Source organism: Amphiprion ocellaris, chromosome 4, assembly GCF_022539595.1.
Source record: "Amphiprion ocellaris isolate individual 3 ecotype Okinawa chromosome 4, ASM2253959v1, whole genome shotgun sequence".
Taxonomy (NCBI): domain Eukaryota; kingdom Metazoa; phylum Chordata; class Actinopteri; family Pomacentridae; genus Amphiprion; species Amphiprion ocellaris.
Window position 1 is genome coordinate 33,760,969 of NC_072769.1, and position 25,994 is coordinate 33,786,962.

The window sequence follows — 25,994 nt, forward strand, 5'->3', positions numbered from 1 at the left end:
GCTGTCGTCACATTTTTACTCAATGATGATTCGTTCGGGTTGTATGGTTTCTGGCTCTGATAAAGAGTGTAATTCTAGTGATTTAAAAAAAAAGAAAACATGTTTTTCAAACAGGTTCACAACAAAACGTAGGAGGATATGACATGATTTGGTTAAACTGATGGAGTTTGGACTGTAGAAATGTACATTATCCTAAAATGATCAGGATTACAAATAAATATGGGGGAAGTCTTGAGTTTGTATTGACACCAAACAGCAACAACAGCAAATTAAATAAAATAAAATCTGCTAAAATTAAGCATGTGAGCGATTAGTTCAAAGTTGCTACCGAGGCTACTCAGTACCAGAGGTAGTTGTTGGTTTACCCTCTGAATTCCAAACGGTTTCTTGGTGTTTTTGTTTGTCCCTGTCAAATTTGTGCTCACTGTTGACTCATTTTTAACAGCAACATAAAGTCCGACAACTCTATGGAAACGGCACAACCATTAAGAAGGACAGAGAACTCAGAAACGTCTTCTGAACAGTATGACACAGTTAGAATGCCACAAATCCTAAACCTGAGATTAAACCTGAAATCAAAATATCCAATATTGGTGCCCAGAGGTGTTACCAGTACTGGGAAAAAAACAGTGGCTTTACATACTACAGATATTTTACAACTTACAGTGTTTTAATTTGCTTCCTTGCTCGTCTTCTACCTGCTCTGTGTAAACACATCCTGCAGTTCAGCGAAAGTCACATGACTGTTGGTCACAGCTGAGTCTTGGCTTCATGGTTGTGGGACAGAGTGCAGAATTTTGTTGTTTTTGTCTGTTTTACTTTAGGAAAATTTTCAAATGAGAAACAAAAAACACATTTTGATGAAACATTATTTTCAGCGTAGATAATTTTCAGCACATCAGAGATAAGTAATTCCACAAGTTTTGTCATGTGACTGTTGGTTGCAGCTGAGTCAGTCATGGCTTAACGGTTGTGCAGCAAAGTGGCAAATGTTTTGTTTTTTAAAGATATTTTTGTTTTTAAATGGGAGATGCATAACAAAATGATTTTACTGAAACATGACAATTTTAAGCTTTAAGATTTGGTCCAGTTTTCAGATGGGCTGGCAGATAAATTGTTTTAGGAAAGCTGGAAAGTTAAAAATCTGCCAATTATTATTATTTTTTGGGCCACAGAAATTTTGTAATTTTTTTCAGGCTTTTCAAAATTGCTGGTTGGTTTTTTGGGATTCTGATGGGTATACTTCTGTTGAATCTGCAGGAAAATCACTTGCTCAAAACATCCTTCGATAAAATATCCATACCTGCAACTGTACAACACTGAAATAAAGGCATGTCTCTGCTATAAGCCTACTTTAAATAAAAGTCCGTCCTCTTTTTTACACTTGAGGTAAATAAAGGCTTCAATCCAAGAATTCCTCCCACTGTCAAACCTCCTGACAGATGAGACGGATTAGAACTATGCTCTCCAAAACAGAGCAGGTAAAATGAAAGTTTTGGACAGGAAAAGAAAAGAAGTGCGTCATTGTGGGAGCTGGAGTCTGAAGCAACATAACACGTCGAGTGGAAGCAGCTCTTCAGGACGAGGACAAACAGATAAGAACACAGTATCTCTGCGCAAAACCCTCAGCCAAAAACAAATTAAAGTCTAGTGGAAGATACAGCTGTGCAGGTAACATGATGCTACATGTACCCACCTTTAGCAAACAGAACATGTCATTAAGAGACTCCTGTTTCAACACTTTGAGGTGCTTTTTGACTGGGTATATTTTTCTAGATATAACAGCCTGCTTTTACGTAACTTACGGCTTCAAAAACCGAGTCTTAGTTTATGGGTGTCTTTTCACTCTCCCCCGCACGTTAGAGGAAAGAAAGCTGCCCCCGATGGTTCAGGGAAACTACTAAAACTTTGGATATGACATCCATATTGAGCGCTAATATCAATCTGAAGAGCCTGAGAGCAAGAGATGTTCCTGCGCTCAGCCGCTCGGCACCCGCAGGTTTATTCAAGAAATGTGAAGCCTTAAATCTGCCAAACTGCTGCCGCTATGGCTGCGAGGGGGAAACAAAGGCAGAGAATTATACCTGCAGGATGGAAAACAACAGAGAGGGCTGACATTAAGGAGGAGGTAGACAGACAGCAGGAGAGAGAGACACGAGGAAAAACAGGATAATGATCTCTGTAGATTGAAGCCTCCTGAGAGAGACAGACAGCCAGAGTGCCACTTACTTCTCAATGAGGTCTAACGTCACCCCTGGCACCAGCTTGGCACTCTTTTGCATACAAAACCTGCAAAAAAACAGCAGAAGAGGAGATGTTACTGAGATGCTCACCAACCAGACAACGCAATAAAAAGGTTTGGCCTCTGCAGTGCCCATTTTTACGACCGGCGAAACAAACAATGGACGTATAAAACACTTCAAAGATTACAGCCGCTGATAAGTGTGTTTTGGCTGAGTCACAGTCGAAGGGTAAAGAGGGCAGGGGAAAGAAAGCACACAGTTGTATTTCTGGTTATTGTTTACTGCAGCTGTGAGTCTCAGCAGGCTGGAGGCAGGACAGATGTGAGGTTCAGGGCTGGAGCTCGCTGTGAGTCATCACACAGCTGGAGGACGGCAAGTGTGTGAGTGTGTGTGTTCATACGTAAACATCAGTCACACAAAAGTTAGTTGTGGGGAACATTAAACCTCTAAATCTTAAAAATCAGCCACCCGATGTGAAAGCCATGCGATTGTAAAAGAATTACACCATTTATGAAACGTAAAAATAGAAAAAATCGTCAGACTTTCAGCTTTCTGACAGTCCTTGAACCCATCATGTGTGACACTCACCTTCATCTGGAAAATGTACCTAATTTAAGCCTAAAATCTGAATATTTCATGGAAATCTCATAGCTGAATCAAAAAATTTGCCAAAAATGTATTTATCTATAATCATGTTATGTAAAAAACAAAAACTGAAGGTGGTGTTGTCGACATGTTTTTGTAGTTTTGGTTTCAGCCAAAAAATTTGTTTTTCTACCTTAACGGTATTCAAAGTGCTTTACAATGTTTTTATTTCTGCTTTCACACACACTCTTACACCAGTGGTACATGTCAGCTGGTGGGAAAAATCAGGCAGTAAGTAATGTAAAGTCAGTTCCTATAGTTTATGCATTGGAAGCAGGAAAACTGGGAATCTTACAGAGAGGCTTTGACAAACTGTGATGGAGATCTTGCAGGCTTTCTGGGGTGTTCCTGGTATGTAGTGGTTTGTAGCTACCAAAAGTGTTTCAGGAATGATTGAGGAACATGACCAAGAGTTCAAAGTGTTGACTTGGCCTTTAATTTGTCAGCTCTTAATTCTGTTCAAGCATCTGTGGGATGTGCTGGAAAAATAATCCACGGAGGCTCCACCTCACAACTTCAAGCAGTCCAGTCCTCGACCAATCAGAGCTGTTTTGGAGGCACAAGGCCAACCAACACAATATCAGACAGGTGGCTGTAATGCTCAGTTGGTTCTGTTGGCTTCATCAGACCGTGACCTTCAGCACGCACTGGAGCAGTGGGCGGCCGAGTGTGAAGCGGCGGGGATGTGGATCAGCACCTCCAAGTCCGAGGCCATGGTTCTCTGTTGGAAACCGGTGGACTGATCCCTCCGGGTTGGGAGGGGGGTTGCTTCCCCAAGCAAAAGAGTTCAAGTATCTCGGGATCTTGTTCACGAGACAGGCGGACCGGTGCGGCATCAGCAGTAATGCGGGCGTTGTACTGAACCGTCATGGTGAAGAGGGAGCTGAGCTGTAAGGCAAAGCTCTCGATTTATCATCCATCTACGTTCCAACCCTCACCTACGGTCATGAGCTCTGGGTAGTGACTGAAAGAACAAGATCGCAGATGCAAGCGGCGAAATGAGTTTCCTCTGCAGGGTGGCTGGGCTCAGCCTTAGAGATAGGGGGAGAAGCTCAGACATCCAGAGGAAGCTCGGAGTAGAGCTGCTGCTCCTTCATGTCGAAAGGAGCCAGTTGATGTGGTTTCCACATCTAATTCGGATGCCTCCGGGGAAACTTTCTTTGGAGGTTTTCCGAACTCGTCCGCCAGGGAGGAAACCCCAGGGTAGACCCAGAACCCGCTGAGGGGATTACATATCTCATCTGGCCTGGGAACGCCTCAGGACCCCCCAGAAAGGGCTGGAAAGCATTGCTGGAGGGAGTGATGTCTAGAACGACCTGCTTCGCCTGCTGCCTCTGTGACCGGGCTCCAGATAAGTGGAAGAAGATGGATGGAATGCTGATAAACAGTCTGTTAATGCCAAAATAGAAACTGCTTAGATTAAATTGACTACAGGCTAAGAATGACATTAAAAGGTCAAAACTCTCTCTTTTGTTATTATTTATAGTTCCCATGTTCAGCCCATCTATACACATATGATTGGTTATCAAGTATTTATTACTCTGTCTGGATTTGACAGCAAATTTGAGGTTGTGCATGGGTTTGGCAGCCAGCATCGGACTGCGACGGAAGCTACGGCACTTGAACTCGAAAGTTGCTGGAGAATAATGAGATCCCACATGACAGAAGTGCAACTCATTGTCTCTGTAAAGAATAGCACAGGTCCAAAGCATGTCTGACACTCACGAAAACCAGGGAGGAAGGATGTAACCAGGACGACTTGTTCTGAAGTCTTAATAATCGGCAGATTATCGACTGCAAGCTCAAAATGTGCACAGTCTGTATGACTATGGGGCTTCACTGTTGGTCAGGTGCATCCCTGTTTTCCCCCCAAATATAACACAATCCAGGAGCACTCAGCGTTTACTTCTGAGTTCCATCTGAAGTGCAGATTAAATATTTTTGTTTATGTTTTTGTCTGTGTTTGTTGCAGAAGAGAGTCGGTGAATCCCCAAGACATGCACTGAGATGATTAAGTAAAAATGAAGTCTGGTAGAAATACAGAGAGAGACAGGCCAAAGTAAACAGAGCGCAGACGTAGCAGGAGGTTGCATCAGGGAGAGAGAATGTTCTCAATTCCGCCTCTGTGCAGGGAGATGGCGATCCCTCCGGCATCGTGGAGGACGGGAGACAAGAAAGGAAAAGAGAAGGAGAGGAGTCGGCAGAAGAGCCCTCGTGGCATTTGATCAGACCACTATCAGGACAGTATTTTTGACGCAGTTTTGATCCATGTCCTGGTTTCATCCAGTCATGTTTGTGCTGTCAAATGATCAAAAACAGACTTTGATATTCTGGGCATGCTCCATGATCAGAGGAAAGTGATTCTGCGAGTGCTTATGTTCACGGTATACCAGCTTGAACCCTAAATGGTCTCCCTCTGGCATGTTTATTTTTTTCTAAACTACGAACATAGCGCAGCAACAAGAGAAGATGTTTACTGCTTCGCAATGACACGCAGGAATCAGGAGTAAATAATTAAATTGGAAAAAGTGTGTAGTGATGCTGTAAGAAGATGCAAATGATGTATAAAATTAATGTCAGTCAGCTGGTAGGGGATGTGTAAATGCTTCAATCCATAGAACTCAGTTGTGTCCTACAAAATAAAAGTAAATCTTAATTCTACACGACTTTCTGAGGCTTAATAATTTGTCTCCAAGTACGGAGGTCAGTGGAGGAAGCTTCCTTCCTCTTTAACTGCAACTTTTCACATTTTTGGTCTTTGGAAAGCATCTGCTAAATGCACTTTAGCCATATGATGCATTCAATCTTTACAAAACTGAGGTGGATTCACATTAATGCAACAAATAAACAAAATGTGGTCACAAGAAATTGAAAACTTTTAAACTTGAATTGGCAAAAAAGCATTTATTGTAATTCACTGGATTCCAGTAAAACATTGAGCAAATTACTGCAAATTATCTTTAGAGTTTTGTGGATGTTGCCAACCAATTTCAACCCAGTCCAGTGAAAAATAAGCTTAAGGTGAAACTCAGAAGGAATCGCAAATATGATTAAATGTAGCTCTGAGGGCCAAACAAGGCAATGTTTGGTTGTATGAACAAACCCCAAGCATGAACCTTTTTTATTTGTGTGTGGAAATTTATTTATTTGAGTGTGTTCATTGTTGTGCTGACATTAAAATTATGATATTTCTATTTGACAGCCACCAATACAAGGACGTCAACTAACAAGCCAAAAATGAATCCATACCATCGTTCAGTGCTAGCCAACTTAAGGACAGCGAGACGTAGATTTACATGGGTATAATGTTCTGGATGGATATACATTTGCTTTGTTTTGAATTTTCTTATTTTGATGTGGATTCTAAATAATGTGTTTTCCTTTCGCTGTGCACCCAGAGAGAAACAAAGAGATGATGGCTATCTTCTGATCAGAGAAGACTACCATATTTGCACACACAACTTTAGATTGAATGTTTGAATGTCACCTTGTTAGTAGTTACTAAGTTGAATCTGACAGAAATTCTTGAATTCTTGATTCTTGTTAAAATATATTTAAACAGTAAATATGAAAAAGTTCAACTTTAATCCCGCTATAATAGATCCTACTTTAATAAAAAGGTTTTCAGTTTGTTTTATCTTTTATTTCATAATGAAATGTCATCACAGAAAAACTCCAATAGCTGACAAAAACAAAAAAAAATGCACTTAAACACGAGAAACTTGGAAATGTATTACTTTTTCTATTATAGTCTTAATTTTGCTAACTTAATTTTATTTTCACTAACGTATTGTAATTACATCTTATTGGTTTTCTACTAGCCTTCATATTTATACTCATGCTATGTAACTTTGTTTTCTGAACATTTTCTAATTTTCACCTTTAATTATTGTACCTCAATAAATAGACTAAAGCGGTTAAACTCAAAGCAAAGTAATTAAACTATTTTATAAAACCCCATAATTAAAAACCATCAATAATTTATGATAACGACTGAAATGAAACATTTACTGAGAAAAATTTTCCAGCCATATTTTAAACAAGCAATAATTAATCTCATTCATGAGTCCAGCTAGGAAGATAATTTTAAAAAGCATCAGTCAGACAGGGGTGATAAATGCTGGTTTTAATCTGAAATAATTACTGACTCTAAAACCACAGAGGAAACCATGTAAAGGAAGATGTGTGGTGAAATGCTGCCCCTGTGCAGAGCTGTTGGTTTTGGTGCAGTACTGAACAGAGCACACACTTGCTGAGGAGTTGGCTCAGCCTGCTTTAAATTCCACAGAGATTCATCGTTGCTGTCTAATTCTTTCCCTCAAGGACTGGATTGCAGAATTACCCTCAGATCTGCCCGGTAATGCTACAGTTCCCTCCTAAATTATTTTTCTGGTCCTCACAAACAAGCGCATTTGGCTCCTTAACATGACGGAGGGTGTGTTGGAAACCATGCATTAAACTACAACCCAATATAACAGACAGTTTGCCTTACAGTGAGCAGCAAAATGCAATTTCAGAAAGGAAAGGAGATCATATCTGCACATTTTAGAGGAAGCATTGGTGTAGAGTTACATTATTATATGAAAGGATTATTTTTAATGGGAATTTTTTTAACAAAAATATGTAATTTTGATGCATGGGGATGATGTTTTCAATGACGGGCTATAGGGCTTTAAGCCACAGTGCTAGCAAAACTTAAAAATATTAGGCCAAAAATGTAAATTTCGGTACGTAGTAAGAGGAAAAAAGAAAAAGTAAAAGTCTCACGAACAAAATATTTGCTAAAAATACGTGGAAGAAATTAAAATTTAGGGTTTAAAGACAGAAAAAAACACAAGAAAAACTCAAAATCAATAAAGAGTCAATGAAAGACCCCCAAAACGCATTTCTGTTGTCACAATATGTTTAGTGTGATGTCTCTGGAATAAAATATCTGCTAAAAATGTGTGAAAGAAGTAAAATCTTGGTGTAAAAAAACTGAACAAAAAACAAGAAAAGGTCAATCTGAAACCGAAAAGAGTCACTAAAAGACCTATAACATGCATTTTTTGTTGTTAAAACTCCTCAGTACGCCCCAACTTTCAAATGCTCCAACAACTATGGTGAGCAAATAAAATGTTCCTGCAGTGAAGAGAACATGAGCAAATAAGTTGAGTGGAGTACAGAAGGGCTGGAGGGTAGAGATGAAGAGGAAATTGAAGGATTATTACCAACAGAGAGCAAGATGGGGAAACTTTAATTGGATTGGTGAAGAAGTGCGAGTGTGTAGGCGCTGAGCAGACTGGGTAGGAGAGGGCATGTACATATTAAACTTTGAGGTGGGAAATTAAGTGGATCTTGTATGAGGAGGCGACGATAGCGTGGTGGTGGTGATAGTGGAGCAGGAGCAGAGCGACTCCTCCGAGCCGACTGTCTTCTACAGCTCATTACTCCTTCAATCAACCTCCATGTCCCAAGTCACTGTCTCCATCAGTTATGTGCTTAAAGGGCTACTCGGTGATCTCAGACTTAATCTGCTCTACTGACCTAAGATACATAATATACAACAGGAAGAAGTGCATCAATGTGCAAAATCCTGTCAATGTCAAAAGATTTCAAACTGCACCACCTCTTCATATTAGCGCTATTTCTGAAATGAGTATTTCGTCTTGTGGAAAAGCAAAAACAGATATTTCAGAAAGATTATATTGAAAATACAGGCCCCCAAATAAAAACTCAATACACTTATGATCACTAAAACTAAACTGAGACCAACTTACATTTTCAGTCAGTCTAACTGCATGAACTTAGCTATAATTTGACCAAACTTTTCCCTGTTTTGGACCTACAGTCGTGATCAACAGTGTCCATTACTTGTAAAGACCATGAACATCCTGGTAGTCCTGAGTTTCCAATGTCAAATTCTGAATTTTCTATGATATAATCACTTATAAGGATCAAATTTTTGTTTACAATTAGGTTAATCTCAATAATCAATAATGCTGTGAGGTTTCAACATTAATATTTAAATAAGTTAGGCTAAGCTCCATAGTTAATAACACAGAAGGGTCTTAGCTATTTTTTTATATTAGTTAGGTTGATATCCATATTTAATAACACTGTAGGGTCTCAGTCTTCATATGTATTACAGTCAGATAACGTAGTATTTTGTATCAGTTGGGTAAGGTTTAAATCCCTATTATATAAATTGCTCAGATATAATAACACCATGAATATCACCATAGGGTCTTAACCCCAATATTCAAATTTGTGCAGTTAATTTATAACATTATTCATGATCTTTGCTACTGGAAAGCACTTTGGTGCAATGCCTGCTATTTTAAAAATGTTGTATAAATAACAGCGACTTGACTTCCCATTAGCGTTTTTCCATACAAGCATATTATTTATTTCATCTGAGCCATCTCACAACAAACTGTTAATTTATGTGGATGTTGCTGATAAGTGTTCATTAATGCCGCTCGGTGTCAACTGTGTAGGAAGGTAGTTTCACTCTTAATCTAGGCTACATGGCCCCAACTCGTCCAACGCTTCTCAAAGCAGAGTGAGCACAACATGTGATGTGTTGATTTGTTGAATAAATCTTGAGCAGCACTCTGTGTCCAAGAACTACAGTACAAAGGTCCAAGATGTCGAAGGCTCCTTTAGGGTTGCACAGCAGCAAAATTATTGCTGTGAATGAGTACAATACAGTGCCTCCACTTCACAATGGCCCATGGTCTTTATGTGCAGAATCCATTCTGCAGTGGAATATAACTATAAAGACCACAAGAACAAAGGAATATCTTCTCTTTGTTACATAATCTTATAACAAGATACTCATTAAGTGTCTGCAGCCCTCTAACCTCCAGTACAACTGCTCTCGTTTCAACATTTCAAATGATGCTACATTCTGAATAATGTGCCCCTTTTGATCATTTAAGAAGACACATGTGATGATGGGGGCGTGTTTAACCTGATCAGCATACAAACGTGCTTCATTACCGCCGTCGCTTCAATCTAACATCAGAGCCAGTGCTGGTGGTACACTGGACACATTCTACTAACTGAAAGGCATTTTCTGAACATACAGGCCTGTTGACCTTGCCTTCAGCGACATAAATATTTTAAGAGATAATCAACCGTAAAGAATTTGCATGTTATTTTCGACAATGCTGCGTTGCAGCATTTCTAATTTGTGAATTTTAACAAGCTTCTTCTCTTTGAGGCGAGACAGACTGTAGTAGTGACATCACTGAGAGACAAACGGTGAATAATGAAGCAGGAATGATGGTGATTTTACTGAAACAGTCGTCTTCTGACTCACAGCTGTAAGCTTGACATTCAAATTTAACTCATTTAGATACACAGTAATCAGCAGATGTCACTAAATTACAGAATTATGTGGGCAGATTATTGTGTCTGTCTGTCTGTAGTGACTGATTTAACTACCAGCAATGACATAATTAAGTGGCACAGTGCTAAATTGGTTTGAACTGTCGCCTCGCAGTAATAAGATTTGAACTTGATGGTCAGCTGGGGCCTTTCTGAGGCCACAGTCCAAAGACTCACAGTAGGTTTATTGGTGACTCTAAATTAAAATAACGTCCACATCAAAATTCTATATTTTTAAAAATGGTAATTCTTCCTTTTACAATATTTGACCATAAAATTGCACTATATTTTACTATATTTAAATATCTATAAACAATATTATATGACAGATTTTAATGTTTGACTGTAAAATTACACATTTTTTTTTACTGTAGTTCAGCAACTACAGTAATTAGTGAGCAAAAAATATTAAGTTGTTTGAAAGAAAAATTATATGGATTAAAGATTGAAAAATGGTATATACATTTTTAAACTGTTATTTTCAAGTTTTTCTGTTTTGTTAAATGATACATAACATCTAGTAACAGAAAAAAAAACATAAATTTACCAGATTTTATTTTTAAAAAATCTGTGGTCCGCACCCATAAAAGCCATTAGTGACTGTGACCAACAGTCATGTGACAAAAATTCAGGGATTTTTTGCTGAACTGCAGGCTGTGCTTATACAGAGCAGAGAGAAGATAATGATAGAAATAAATGTAAATTCTTAGTTCAACAGCTATAGTATGTAGAGTTGCCATTTTCTTTTACAGTATTGGTAACACCAGTAACGGAAAGATGGAAAGGTGTTGAACATGTTGATTCCACTGTATTTCCCTATTTATGCAAGCTTAAATAATCAAAGAAATTCAACTGTGCTTTTTTATGATTTATGGCAAGACTTTTTTGAGTCGTCTCTCCTTCTTCATGGTTGTTCTGTTTCTACAGAGGTGTAGGACTTTGTATTCCAGTAAAAAAAATGAGCCCACAGTGAGTAAAACTGTGACAGGAGTGAAAAAATGCCAAGAACTTGCTTGAAGTTCAGAGGGTTGGCAGTCTAAAGTCTCCTCGTGATCAGTCTGTGGAACATTTTTAAACTTGCTCAAAAAAAAATTCAAAATTGTCCAAAAAAAAAAAACTTCAGCAAATAGTTCAGCCTCCAGCAGCAGTTCAGTTATCAGCCTTTGCTGTCAGTTTGCATGACGGAGGTTTTCTGAGGTAAACTCTGCTGCTTTTTAAACTCACAGAGGTCTCAGAAGCTAGTACGCTCAGGCATACGCAGCATTACGTAACCGTCTCCTCTGTACTTCACCTCAAATCAAGAGACAAGAGGGGGAAGATTTATGTATACATTTCGGTTATTAAAGCCGAGGCTCCAGAAGAAGACCTGCATGTTCAAGTGAGAGTCTAATTTATCTGCAGAGAATCTGCAAGTGGGAGATGCAGTCACATTTGTTCTCAATGAACATAATGAGGCTGTGTGAGTGTGTCAGGGGAGCAACATGCCGAATGAAAGGAATCTATGCTCATGTGGCTGCTGCATGTTATCATAACTTCATCTGCATTCCTGCTCTTTGTAGCGCACACACTGTTCACAGTTGAAGATGCACATCATGATAATGAAGAAAAATCAAATCAGAGATCCGACTTGAGGCTACCATCATGCCTGTCACTGTCAGCATTAGCAGCACTGCACTGATGCATAATTATTCACATACATGCAGGAAGACGCAGCAACCCGGAGGCGGGGTGAGCATTTGTAGAGCCGGATGTATCTCTGCAATATTGAGGAGACGAGAGCATACGCTTGGGATGGAATCATGAATCTTCCCTAATGAGCAGAATTACATCTGCCTGGCAAGGATGTTACAGGTTCCTCCTAAATAATCATCCTGCGCTTTACAAGAGGCCACATTTGGCTCTTTTACAAGATTCTGCAGCTGTGGGAGGCTGTACTGTCCACAGTGATGATGCTAATTCCAATAGAAGCAGAAATATACACAGAAAAGTCATCAATTTTTAAGGTACTTTGTCTTAAACCCACGTGATTGTGATCCTATTTGGAATTAGAACTGTCAAGCATGGGAAAAATGAAATGTTAGACTGGTAATGATGCAGGCAAAGTGTCGCTGAGGGAGATTATTCTTGTTCTTGTTTATTAATACACAATGGAGGACAGCTTGCTTGTAGTGCTTAATGATAGTCGTGATATTGAGCCATCTGAGAAGCAGTGTGAGGAATTATTTTAACACCACAGACAGAGAAATCAACAATAAAATGTACCATTATCCTCAGAATAAGTAGTTCCTATTCAGTTATTGCAAACATATGCACCCAAATCTTATCAAACCCACAAAAGATCTTCAAGTTTCCAAAGATACCAAATATGTCAGGCTGAATGTTGGTGAAATGTATATATAAAGTCACTGGGAATATTTCCATCATCAGACAGTTCTAGGCTAAGGCTATTGCTGAGAGGTTTGCTGTGCCTCTTAGCATGCCGCTAATGCTGTCTAAAGCACCGCAACATCTTTAAAAAGTAAGAATAACTTTAGCAATCAGCTTTAACTGACAAACAAAACTGAAAAAGAAGCACAAAAATCAAGAAATGAGCTACAGTGGCTAAGACTATGCTAAAGGCTGGCGGCTAAGTTAGAAGGCAGCCAGATTGCACTGTAACAATGTAGGGAAAACAATGAAAAAAGTTTTAAGACCTGGCTTTTATTGAAGTGATAGAACTGTAAAAATTTGTCAAAACTTCTATTGTTATGGCACATATTCAGGCATAGTAATCCTTATTATTTTTCAACTGTGCAATGAAGCCCAATAATCCGGGGCCCACCAGGAACACACCATCCCCTCCTATATATTACTATACTAAACTCCCCAAAGGGAAGAAAAAAGTGCCTGCCTGTTTGCCTGCCTGCCTGCCGGAGTGAACACAGCGTGCAGTTCAGCCGAAAACTCCCTCAATTTTTGTCTGGTGACTCTTGGTCACAGCCGAGTCACTAATGATTTCACGATTGTGCCAAAGTCTGCAGGATTTTTAGGTTTTTACTGAATTTCTGACAAGTGGAATCAAGATTTTGAAATCTGTTGGACACTGGTTGTGACATTCTCTCTGGGCTGAAGATGCTGACGGACACTCTTCACTAATGGCAAAAATTTTGACAAACCCCCTGACCTCTTATTCTGTCGCATGTTTCTTCCTCCCTCTTATTTTCAGATCTCCTCCATCCATCGCAGCAGTAGCAGGGAAATCCCTTGAAGATGGCGCTCCATCAGTAATGATTTTCTGCTCAGCTGAGCAATGAAAGGTACACATGCACTCCCTCTCTCTGCAAACCCCATCATCCATCCCTCAATGCATCTCATTAAAGTTTTAAAGCAAAGGTAAGCCAGCGCATCAGCGAGTCCCTCCATCCGCCCACTCCAACCCCATCCCTGTCTCATTTTCACCCCAGTTTCTCGCTCTGGAGCTGTGTGAAATTAGGGAGGAGATGGCCCGGCATGTCTCTATTTAGGAAATAATAAGCAGACAGCAGAGACAGCAGCAGGCTTTAGAAACAGTGCAAAGAGGGAAGAAGTTGAGTGAGGAGGGCTGCTGAGTCTTTGAGGAGGTTGATGGAGATGCAGATCACAGCTGCCAGGTTTAATCTGGAGGGAAGCTTCTCTCAAACTGGGAGGATTCTCAGTATAATTGTTATTTTCCACCAAAGCTGTGAACTACAGCTGTATATGATGCCTGGAATTAGTAATGTCCCTCCCAGAAACATACAGCGATGCCTCCTTAGAGGGAGTCGCTGTAACTACTGTTAAACAACCAGTGACACTGAGTATCTGTCTCAATTAGCAGTTAGCTAACATTAGCCCACATGAGCTACTGGTCAAGTCAAACTAAGAAGCGATGGTCAGTTTTATTGTTCATGAACAAATCTTTTATTAGGAATAATGTGCTTTTCTGTCTTTCAGAAGTTACCACTGTTTAAATTTCTAGTGATTGTGTATTGGGGTATGGGATATGGTGCTTACATAGAGCACATGATGAATATCCTTGTTCCTGGTTATTACATGTTGAATTCACAGCTGCCCGTGATGTTTACAGACAGCACAAAGCTCCAACTTAGTCTGACATTCCTGTAACTGTTAGCTGAACCTGAAATCAACCCTCTGAACTCCAAAACCCACCAGCGGGTTTAATAAGCATGTTGTCTTGGAAAAAAAATCACTAAAATGACACCATTTATTACAGCCAGAAACAGTAAAAAGATGAATAATTTTTGGGAGTTTTCACTGGTCCTTGAACTAATTGTGTGTGACTTTTGGTTCAGTTGAAACCAAATCTAAGCTGAAAATTGTTCATTGAAATCATTTAATTCTACATTTGAAATTTTGCCAAAAATACTCTGTTTGCTCTAACTGGATTCTGTACAAAAAAAAGTGCCTGTCTCAGTGCAACCAGCAGGCTATGAGAGAAACAACAGGGATTAATAGTCACATGACAGAAATTCAGGGAGTTCTCGGCTGAACTGCAGGCTGTGCGTGCACAGAGAAGAGAGGAGAAGTCTGAAAACAAAATAAAAATGTAATTGGTCAAATATTTATAGTATAACACCTGTGAACACCTGTAAAAATGTTGCAAATCTTCAAATTTTTCCCAGAATTTTTGACAAATAAATAATAAAAAAAAAAAATTGCTGTCTTTTTTTTAGGATTTATGACATTCTAAATGGCATACAGCATCAAAGACATTTCTGAGTTCTCGCTACTTATAGGTATAGTTTATATAACAGAAACATGGATTTCTTCTGGATTTGTGCTACTGACTGAAATATTAAAGCCCTGTGTTTTCTATAGATTTTTTTTAATGTTGGAGTTTCAGTTTAAGTCTAAAGTCTTGCATTTTAATGTGTAAACCTTTGTTTACATTCCATACAGTGCTGCACTACACAATGGCATACAGTTGGTAAAAAATCTAATTAACCTAAATGAGAAGGCTGTTTTGGTTTGTTGGGGGAAAATTCAGATCAGCTGACTAACTGTTAAAGTATTGTACTGATTAATTGCTAGAAAAATAGTCATTAGTAATTCAGCTAGCATAATTGGATTTCACAAAACCAGGATAAGAGTTTATCCAGGTTTCTATGTTTACATGCACAAACACACACCGAGTTTAAATAAAGTTTTAAGAGGAAAAAGTGAACACCAACAAATAAAGATTTTCTAGCAATACGATGCTAAAGTAAATATATTTTTGTCATTATCTGCTGACTCCGTGTTTTGTGTTCTTTGCAAGTTTAAATAACGGTTTAAAGCTTTAATGTTCATGTAAAGTTCACACTAAAATAAGCTTTTCAAACTCAATTGACTGAAGTGAGGGAATTCCGTTTGTAATGCATCTCTGATGCATCACCAATATTCTCTCGGTTCATTAGCGACCAACAGGTTGTATTCATCATTACAAAGCACTGAAGCCTGACCTTACTGAGACTTTAATAGGTAGGATCAGCCCAGACCTTCCCCTGTAAGCCACAACATCCATTTTTGGAGGTAGAGGGCATTAAGGAAATGTTCAGTCAACATTACCCAGCAGCCTTCCAGCAACTTGTTCTCCAAACGGGGCTGTTGGTGAGCGATATCAATATTAATGGCAGAACACTGAGACCTCATTATGCTGAAGGTCACAGCTGGATGTGGATTTAAAGCAGAGGAAGATGAACAAAACGCTTCAACATTTATGGCAGAGAGGAAACATTTGGCTGCTGCAGGACTCCTCAAGCTCCCTGTCGCTCTTGCTTCCATAGTTTCAAAAAAGTTTCACATTTTCATTTGAAAACCTGCTAAACTGTGATGTTTAATGTGTGCAAAGTGAATTCAGTCATTAAAATGCAAGAAAAATTGTGACGCTGAGTACTGATTTATGGCACCAAAGGGACTCTGAACACTACAGTATCTGCAGTGTTTCAGATATGCACCTAACATGAAATCTCTTTAAACTCAGTGAGTAAAGATTATGCTAATGTAGAATGTGTTTCCCTTACAATTAACTCTACTTTGCTTTCACTCCATCTCTTTCTCTCAACACATAAAACACAATGCTGCCATGTGGCTTGAATCACTACGTTAAAGCAAAAAGCAAAACGTACAGAATGAAAATTAGAGGCTGCAATTTAATCACTGAAACCTCAAAACCCACTGGAAGTGAGTTAGATATTAAATCATTTACATGTTTTTATTTTAAAAAAGTGAATAATTTTGAGTACATGATTTCATTAATCAATTAACTGACATAAACTGATAAAGCCTAAGACAAAGACCATGCTTGTTAAAAATTTATTGTACGCTAGCTGTAGTATCTGGTTGCGCCACCAGGTGGAGCCTGTTACCGTTTAATAACGTAGTGACCACAGGAGGTGTCACACAACTTTGTCAGTTCCCTGTTGGCAAGCAGAGAGAATTATGGGATTTAAGCTGGTAAAGTGCAACCATGACAAAGTCTCCTGTGATGCTGAATGGCACCAGGCCAGACCTGCTATGGTTTCAGAAAGCAGAAGTGCGTTAAGTCAGTGCTAACTCAAGCTAGTTGCTAATTCCTTATGCTGGTCAAAAGGTCCACGTCCACAATAGGCTGTGTCCAAAATCAGTCACTACTCGCTATGTGGTGTGTAATGTTAAGTTACAATTGTTACTCCCTATATAGTACACTCAAAGTATCCCACAACGCAATGTGAAAAGTATTGCACAGCCTATGGTCACTAACCAGCAAGGACCATCATGCATTGCATCAAAGGAGAACTGCAGATGGACGAGAGAGAACACTGAGGACTGGTGATATTTCAACAAATTTCTGACAGATGTTTTATCATGGTATATAGCTTTTCTATATGTGTAACTTGTCGAAATGACGACAGGCACAAGACAAAAATCTCTCAGTTATAGCAGAAAAAATATAAAAGATTAAAAATAATAATTTGTATTAATATGTTTAATGGAAGCAGAGTGATGTGTCACAACAGAAACTAAGAAAAAAAGTTATTTTCATTCACTCATTTTGGAAAATATGCTTAATATAAATATAATATTCATTTACCAAAAAAATACTGGTTGGTTCACTACTATAGCCGGCTTTGATCTGATACATTCTGAGTGACAGCAGTGACAAATTAATAGTGCCATGACTGGAGTTGTGTCTGAAAATATTACTTTGCTGATAAGCTCCCTACATAGTTCACTATATAGTAGTCATAGACAGGTAGAAGGGAATAAGCAGATGATTTCGAACGTAGCCTAGAACTTCCGTCAGTAAGTTCCATGTTGGCAGGCAGAGAGCATTGTGGGAGTTGAGCTAGTAAAGTTCAACCATGACAAAGTCTCCTGTGACACTTCATGACAATAGGCCAGAGCTCTTGTGGTTTTAGAAAGCAGGAATGCTTTAAGTCAATGCTAGATAAAGCTACTGGCTAATTATTATGAGACTATTCCTGACAAGAGGCCCATGTCCTCAACTAGGACATTTATTGTCTTTTGAAAACTCGACTGAGGAAATTTTTTACAATTTGTAGCCCTACTTGGAATTAGTCTCTTAACACAAGCAGTCATGTAAGATCTTTAAATAATAAAATACAGCCAGGAGCTTTGAAAGTTACTCAGTATCCACAAATAATGTGGACTTGCTGTATTTGGTCAAGGAGCAAGTAAACATCTGATCCCAGCAGGTAAACTTTGATTTTTTTGACATTCTGACACGTGAGTCAGAACATGAAGCGAAGTTTGATATCCAGCGCTGTCACCTCTCTAATCAGCTCTGAGTGCTGTCAGCAGTAACAGCCTCCACAATCAGGGAAATGAATGACATATCTGAGTGTGAGCAGATCAGAGGTGATGCAACAACCTTTGCCTGGTTGTAAAAAAGCCTCCATACCCACTGAGGACAGAACCACACACAGCTGACTGACTGATGCAACCCGCCGTGGTTCAGCTCCAGCAGCCTCTGAATGATACATTTACATCAGGCTACTGTACCAGCCGAGCCTCCCAAATGAACTCATTCTGCCTGAATATCTTTCACCTATTTTACCAAAGCATTCTCTGCAGGGATCATCAGTCCTGCATCACCACCAATGATGTTGGTCTACATTTTTCATCACAGCTGAATATTCGTCATCATAACTGGATGCCGAGCAGCAGCTCAGAGGAGAGTTTGTTCTCTGCACAGGACACATCATCGTGTCTTCGGTGTCCGAGCAGCGAGTCGCATGTAAATAAATGACTGACACGGTCAAAGGGGAATCATATGTTCTTCTGAGTGATGATAAGAAAGAAATAAGGCAACTGGAAGAAAATTCCTCCACAATTTTAACCCTCGGAACTCCAGAACCCACTGGAACATCTGAATGGCATGTATCTCTCAAAAAAATCCCAAATTACACCAATCTGCAAAGTGCAATTTTGTTGGAAGCTTAACCAAATCTAAGCTCAAAATCATGATATTTCATTAAAATCCCTTTATTCTATGTCTTATTTCTGGGGGGAAAAAAAAGAAAAATTACTGTACTTATCCTTGCCACAAACTGTTAAAAAGCAGAAATAATCCTTGGATTTTCAATTTTTCGACGGTACTTGAACTACTAGTCTGTGAAGTGCAATTTTGTTGGACACTTAACCAAGTCAAAGCTTAAAATATGATATTTCATCAATATCAGTTTGTTATACATCTCATTTTTGGAAAAATTGCCATCTTAATGTAATCTCACAAATTACCATGAAAATGACCATGACAGCTTTTTTTTTTCTCTCTTCCACCGGAAATATCAAAATAGAATTTCATTTCTGAGATTTCCTTTTTAACTTCGAACCCCCTGAAAAACCCTGGCAGGTTTGAAAGGCATGTTATATCTTTAAAAAGCTGCCAAATTTACATAATTTATCAAAGCAAGATACTGTAAAAAGAGAAAACATTACATTTTTAAGTATCACGTGGGATCTGTAATGGGTAAATTGACCCAAACTGACTGAATTCTTGCTTAAAATTGTGATTTTTCAATCAAATCATTTCAGCCAGTGTGTCTCGTTTCCAAATTCGTCAAAAATAAAGTGTTTGCTTGAACCATATTCTGTAAAAAAGCTAAATGTTCAGCATTCTATGGCTCAACTGATTAGCCATAGTTGACTGAGCTGTGACCAACAGCGACATGATGAATATTCTGGGACCTCTCGGTTGAGCTGCAGGCTACGTTTACATAGGAGACAAGTCTGGAACCAAATTAGAAAGACTGAGAACAGAATAAAATATGTTGTATCCAAAAGTAGGCCCAAAAAGAGGAGCGAGTTGCTGGAAGAGATATTCAACACAGTGAGACATGCTTCTAGAGCTGACGTGCATATGAATTTATAGAGGCTGTAAAAATAAAATAGTATCTGGAGTAGTATTGGTAACACCTGTGGACACTGGGAAATATGTTCTACAGGTTGATTCCAAGTTTTTTAAATTTTTGTTAAACAAATAAAGAAATTCAACTTTTATTATTTCCCCCCTTTTTTGTGATTTATGTCATTCTAACTGTGTCAAACAGCACAAAATGCATTTCTGAGTTCTCTCTCCTTCTTCATGGTTGTTCTGTTTCCATAGAGGTGCAAGATTTTATATTGCACAGAAAAAATTAGCCCAAAATGAAAGGAAAATGTGAGCAAAACTATATCTTATACATACACAATACTCAAAGAGGAGAAACCTTCAGATTTTACATTTTCTCGCTGAATAAGGCCATAACCGTACAGCTGTATAAATGTTTCTCCTCCTGCTGCTGAAACTCTATTAGGGCTCATTAATGGAAAAGACATTTTAAATGTTAACAGCTCGGTGACAAAAATCCCAACTACCTCATTACTGCAGCGAGAATTCAGGACAAATTCTGAACGTAGCAGCTGGAACACATCTTTATTAAAGCCTCAGAGTTTCAGGCTTCTTATGTAAGATGCAGGCAGAGGGAAAGTGTGAGTGATGCGTTACCATCGGAGGGCGATCTTGATGGGCGTGGTGAGGCAGGAGGTGAACAGGTCTGCAGGGAGGTCCGGGTTCATGGGCAGCAGCTCGCTGGCCTCGCAGGCAGCCAGCTGGATGCAGTTCTTCATGGAGGGAGGCAGCGGCATCTGGGCCAGAGGGTGGCTGGGATTGATGGCTGCCACCTGAAGGGACACAACAGTTAGTGTTAACATTCATCTGACCACCTCCAACTCCCAAAACACTGGTTGATTTAACTACTGCACAACCTGAGCTCTCCTCTGGGAAAATGAATAGAGAGAAAGAAGAGGATCTGAGTGACTGATGGGCAAATAAAGAAAAAATAATATGAAGCAGAACAAAAAAAAAATGTAAAAGTTTACAGGTTTTAAAAGGGAAAAAAATCAAATGTTAAATTATAAAAAGATCAACACTTAAAAAAAAGAGGCAAATAGTACTTTGTTGTTTTTACAATGTTGAAAGAAATGTAAAAAATACAGATTTTGGATGTTTTTTTACAGTGTTGTTCTGTTTTTTACAGGTACCGTAAAAACAAAATAAGGGGAATTTTTTTTTAACGTAACAGTAATTTTTTCTTTTACAACATTCGACCCTAAAATTTCACAATTTTTCTGCATTTCAATCATCATAAATTATGAATATATTACAATTATATTATTAAATATTATAAAAATTATATTATTACAATTATATTACAATATAGTACTAAAGGGTAAATATAGCATTAGAGGGAAAATGTAGTGTTAGTGGGTACATGTAGTACTAGAGGATAAATGTAGTATTTGAGGGTAAATGTACTATTAGAGGGTAAATGTAGTGATACAATATATGCATGTAAATACAAGAATCAGAGTAATTTTAATTAGTATTTTACAGATTTGACAAGTTTTGTCAAATTACAGATAACTAGTAAAATGACAGAAAACAAATATCACCTTATATGTTAACTGTAAGTAAGTAAAACTGCAAATAATGTCTATTATTTTTCAAAAAGTAGAAATTTGTTCTTTCACAGTGTTTGATGTGAAAAGACCACTATTTTTCTATATTTAAATCAGAAAAAAACAACAAAAAACCATTCTATTTAAAGATATGTGCTGTTGTTTTTAACATGTAGAGCCATCATTTCCCACCACAGTGTTGGTAACACCTGTGGTCACACACTTTTTGTGAGTTGCTGACAAAAAATGTTTCTGTGTAGACACCTAAAAACGGCACAATCGGCCAAATCCAGGTGTGCAAAGCTTGTAGAGACTCAAATACGTTACAGCATCCAAAAGAGTGAAGGGGTCTGAATGTTTTTTCTGAAATAAGTGGATAAAAAAAGTCAATTTATCAAGTAAGAAAGACAGAATGTTGGTGTTATAGCTGCAGAGACAGAGTTAAGGCATGACAGAGACAGAAGATCAGACATGACATGACATGAAAAGTCAGAGGCCGACTGAAGAGCTGCAGACTGATATAAAAAGTCAAAGAAAGGAGGTATATAAAAAAACACACACACAGACAGAGGAGATAACAGAAATAAGAGCTAAAACATGAAGCAAAAACAAATTCCAAGTGTGAGTTTGTACAAATGTCCAGGAAAGGCAACAGGTGAAGGCTTTAGCACCCTGTTTCCACCTACACAAGCCTGTTCCAACTACTGTCATTGTTGCAAGCTGTTTGTGTTCATCAGATCTGGCTTCGCTCAACAAAACATTCATCTGAAAGCTTTACTTTCTCCATTTTCACACCAGAAATGTAGACCAAAGTGAGCTCGTTCTCACTGGAAAGTATTGTATTTATTATTGGCTGCACCTTGTATATCACAAAGCTGCTTTTTACTTACTATACAGTGTTTACCACATTAAAAATTTAAACACAAAGTTGAGAAAACAGACAGAAAAAAGGCCTGAAACTTTTTTTTGCTTGTGTTATGGACAGTCTGGGATGAGCAATAAAAGTCACTGTTGCACCGAAACAGGAGGAAAGTTTGCCTGCAGAAGAAATACAAATCTGAGCTTTTTTTCCCCCTCAGATTTTGCCTCAGACATTTTAAAAATGTGATGATAGTTAACTGATCCCATAGAGGAAACGTTCCCCCTTTTAGCAGGTGGTCTTTGGCGGTAAACAAACCTCGTGTTTGTTCAGAATTAGCCGCCTGATTCAACACTCAGTCGATACTCGTGAAAAACAGCGTTGGCCTGCATATGATGTAAAACTTTAATTATACTCGCAGCTCCTGACTGTTTATGTGCTGTTGGACTGTTGACTTGTTTGCTGCAGGTTCAATATGGTTTCAGTCTTAGACCTTAATGAGCTGTGAGTCTTAATGGAGGCAGCAATCCAAGACTTCCCTTCATCATCACTGACTGCTGAGGATTGTTTCTTTCAATTTGCAGCGCTGCCTAATTTTAGCCAGAAATTAAACAGGGAGATTAATGTGTTATGATGATTCTCACATATTTTCTCTTGCAAGAAAACAAGTGTTTATTATTCCAAAACAGACTGCATCGCACATGTTACATGAACTTTACTGACAGTAGATTTTTTTCAAGAACTGTCAGTGTTGTCATGTTATCAAATAATGAGTCTGATACAAAGTTTGCATAAATATATCAACTGTCGGTCAAAATGAATTGAAAAATGTCAATACTGACAAAAATCCAATATTTTGCATACTTATGTCTATGTATAACAACATTTTAACAGTGAAAGGATTTTATATGGTGTATTTGTCTGTGTTTTCCTGCCTTGTTCCCGTGCAGGATGCAGAATGTCTGATTTCAGTGCAAAAGGGGTATTAACCTGTGTTTGCTTTATAAGATTTATCTGTACTGCATGACTGTGACAATGATGATGGGTGGATCATATAAAAACATTTCTTAAACGACCATCATTAACCAGGATAATCACCAATTTTCCCAACTTACCTGTAGATATTAACTGTCTTGGGATACACGTAAGGTGAAAAATATGCAACTTTCCAACAGCAGCAACGAGCAAATTTCAGTTTAATCCAGCACATTTGTTTGGGCTGCATAAATCAGCTGTGATCATATATTGTACAGCTGGATAGACGTAAATTACAAACCATTATTGTAGAGCTGTAGACTCTCCGAACATCTGTTTACTGCAGTGGAAAATGTTGCTTTAAGTGCTAAAACTCTTTTTGTGCTTGCAAACACTTCTGGGATTTCAGGCATAAAGGCTGATGTGAGAAAAACTCCAGCTGTCTGTCAGTGTTAAAATACGCTAAAAGCTCTGGAAATCAATCCGCACTGTCAAAAGTACACATGCAATCATATCATCACACACCGACATCAAATAATACGAGCAAAGAAACTCTAGCGTATTTATGGAACCCTGGAAATAATCACAAACTGTAAGGATTTAAAAGCACATGTAGGAGAAAGATGCTGAACAGAATTTACTGAATAAAGAACTCTAATCAGCAAAAGTCCTGTGAGAAGAAGGCGTCTAGTCTCAGAGGACCTGATGCATCTCGAAAATACTTCTCAGAAACAGCAACAAGGGTGTGACAGTTGCATTTTAACTGAAGATGATGACATAAAGTCCAGTTTACTGATGAATCTCTGTTAGAGGCAGATGGTGAACGCAGAGTTCAGGCAGCTCGAGTGCTGCTTCATTTAAACAAAAGGAGGAAAACAAATACTGAAATATTCTGAAATTCATGGACATTTTAAGGATTTCTCACTGTAATATGACACTCTAATAACTCTAACAATGTGGATATTTTTTTGGTAATTAAACGTTTTCATATTAAACTCAAAACAGGAGGGTTTTTTTTCCTTTTCATGGCGACAAACTTTTGGATTCCTCTGTACATATACAGTAGATCCAACACACAGCTTAACCCTCTGAGCTCCAAAACCCACCAGCAAGTTTGACATTGTGTTATCTTTAAAAAAAAAAATAATAAAAAAATATAAACATTGCCAAAATTAAACATTTATTGGAGTTAGACGGTGAAAAAACACAAATAACTGTCTGATTCCCAACTTTCCGATGGTCCTGGAACTACCATTTGTAAGGCGTGTTACCATTGAGAAAATTAATCAAATCCAAGCTTAAACTTCTGTTATTCCATCAAAATTATTTTATTCTACATGTCTCATTTAAAATATCCACATAACTCCAGCACCACTGTTCATTCATTGTTGTATTTGTGCAAGTTCAACAGTTTGCAGGAGTCTTTTTGAAACTTTGGGATATGTTCGATCCTCTCCTGCACACCAGTTGATTGATGTACAAAGGATTTCTTTCGGTTAAATTATTCAAAAATGCCGAAAATTAAATATTTGCATCAGATTCTGTAAAAAAAAAGCTCTTCTCCTCAACTGAGAAGCCAGTAGTGACTCAGCTGTGAGAGATTTTTCAGCTGAACTGCAGGCAGTGTTGAACACAAAGCAGAGAAGGAACAAGTATGGAAACAAACTAGAAAGACTGAGAGGAAAAAAAACAGACTGGATTGAAAAAAAAATCAATGCAGCATGGTTCCAAAATGATGTACAGAGTAGCACGTTGTTGGGAGAGACATTCAGCATGGTGAAACATCTTTCTGAAGCTGACATGTAAAATAGAGTGAAAACGCAGCTGGTAGATGTAAAAAAGCAAATAGTTCACTGCCTCTTGTATGTGGAGCCACTACAGTTTTGGTAATACCTGTGGTCACGTGGAAAAGTGCTGTACATGATGACTCCAGGTTTGTCTAATCTTTAAAAAATATTAGCTATTTGCTTTTTTGTTAAGGATTTGTGTCATTCTAACTGTGTCACAGAAGACATTTCTAAGTTCTCTGTCATTCAACATGGTTGTGCTGCTTCCACAGAGGTGCAGGACTTTACAATGCAGTGAAAAATGAGCCCACAATGAAGAAAAATATGAACAAAGCAAAGAAAATACACAAGTAGCAGTGATTATGGACGCGTGATGTCAAACACACCACCTAAAAAGATTCAATGGATGGATTTTTGAATTCATGAAACGCTACAGAATCTCATTCCTTGCAGCAGTAAGAGCAAAGACACTGAAAGGAATCTGCTTGCCGGACCTCTCCAGCATGCAGCTGCTGTATATCAGCATCTGATGCAAGTCGGGGTAAATCCACAACACCTGAGGAAAGAACTGAGGTAGGACACGCTCGTCTTTCTGAGGCTGAGCTCCGTCAATTAGATGATGAGACGAGAAAACAAATACAGCAAATGATCTGCTGGTTGAATGGGGAAATGCAAATAAAAAACCCATTCAAACCCTGGAATATTCATTTGTCACTATACACTAAATAGGAAAGGAAGCATCTGGATTTTACTCCTATAAGTGCCTGATTCAAATGTCTCCAGTTAAGCTAATTAAACTTGTGTAGGTTTATATAATGCCTCTGTGCTGCTGCTGCTGCTGCTGCTGCTGTGCATATTTCACAGGCTTCCTGCTCTCAGCTGGTCCAATAACTCATTAGTTGACTCTATAATAAGGGAAAAAAAAGAAAGAAGCTCAGATCTCAGTGCGAGACATTATGTATTTACAGTGCTGCTCTATAAGAAGCTCTGCACACACATGAATAAATTATGATATTAAAAATACAGAACAATCTTAATTAATGGAGGGCGGGTGGAGTGATAACGTGCAGCTGTGCATGCCTCTTTTTCCTTTTTTTCTCCAACCAAATGCATATTTCATTTCTCTTTGAAATTCTTGGTGAGTGGGATTGTTGCTGGATCTCTGCTAGT

At 38.4% G+C, this 25,994-nt stretch overlaps 1 protein-coding gene across 4 annotated transcripts in view; it reads right to left on the reverse strand.

Annotated features, from left to right (window-relative positions):
* Window positions 1-25,994, reverse strand: part of rptor (regulatory associated protein of MTOR, complex 1) — a 230,872-nt gene that overhangs the window by 110,166 nt on the left and 94,712 nt on the right. For all 4 annotated transcript variants that reach the window (XM_023268573.3, XM_023268571.3, XM_035947406.2 and 1 more), the window contains exons 7-8: window positions 20,251-20,426; window positions 2,230-2,289 (exon numbers count right to left, since the gene is read on the reverse strand). In XM_023268573.3, coding sequence (XP_023124341.2) covers window positions 2,230-2,289; window positions 20,251-20,426 — 236 coding nt within the window. The remainder of the gene's footprint in view (window positions 1-2,229; window positions 2,290-20,250; window positions 20,427-25,994) is intronic.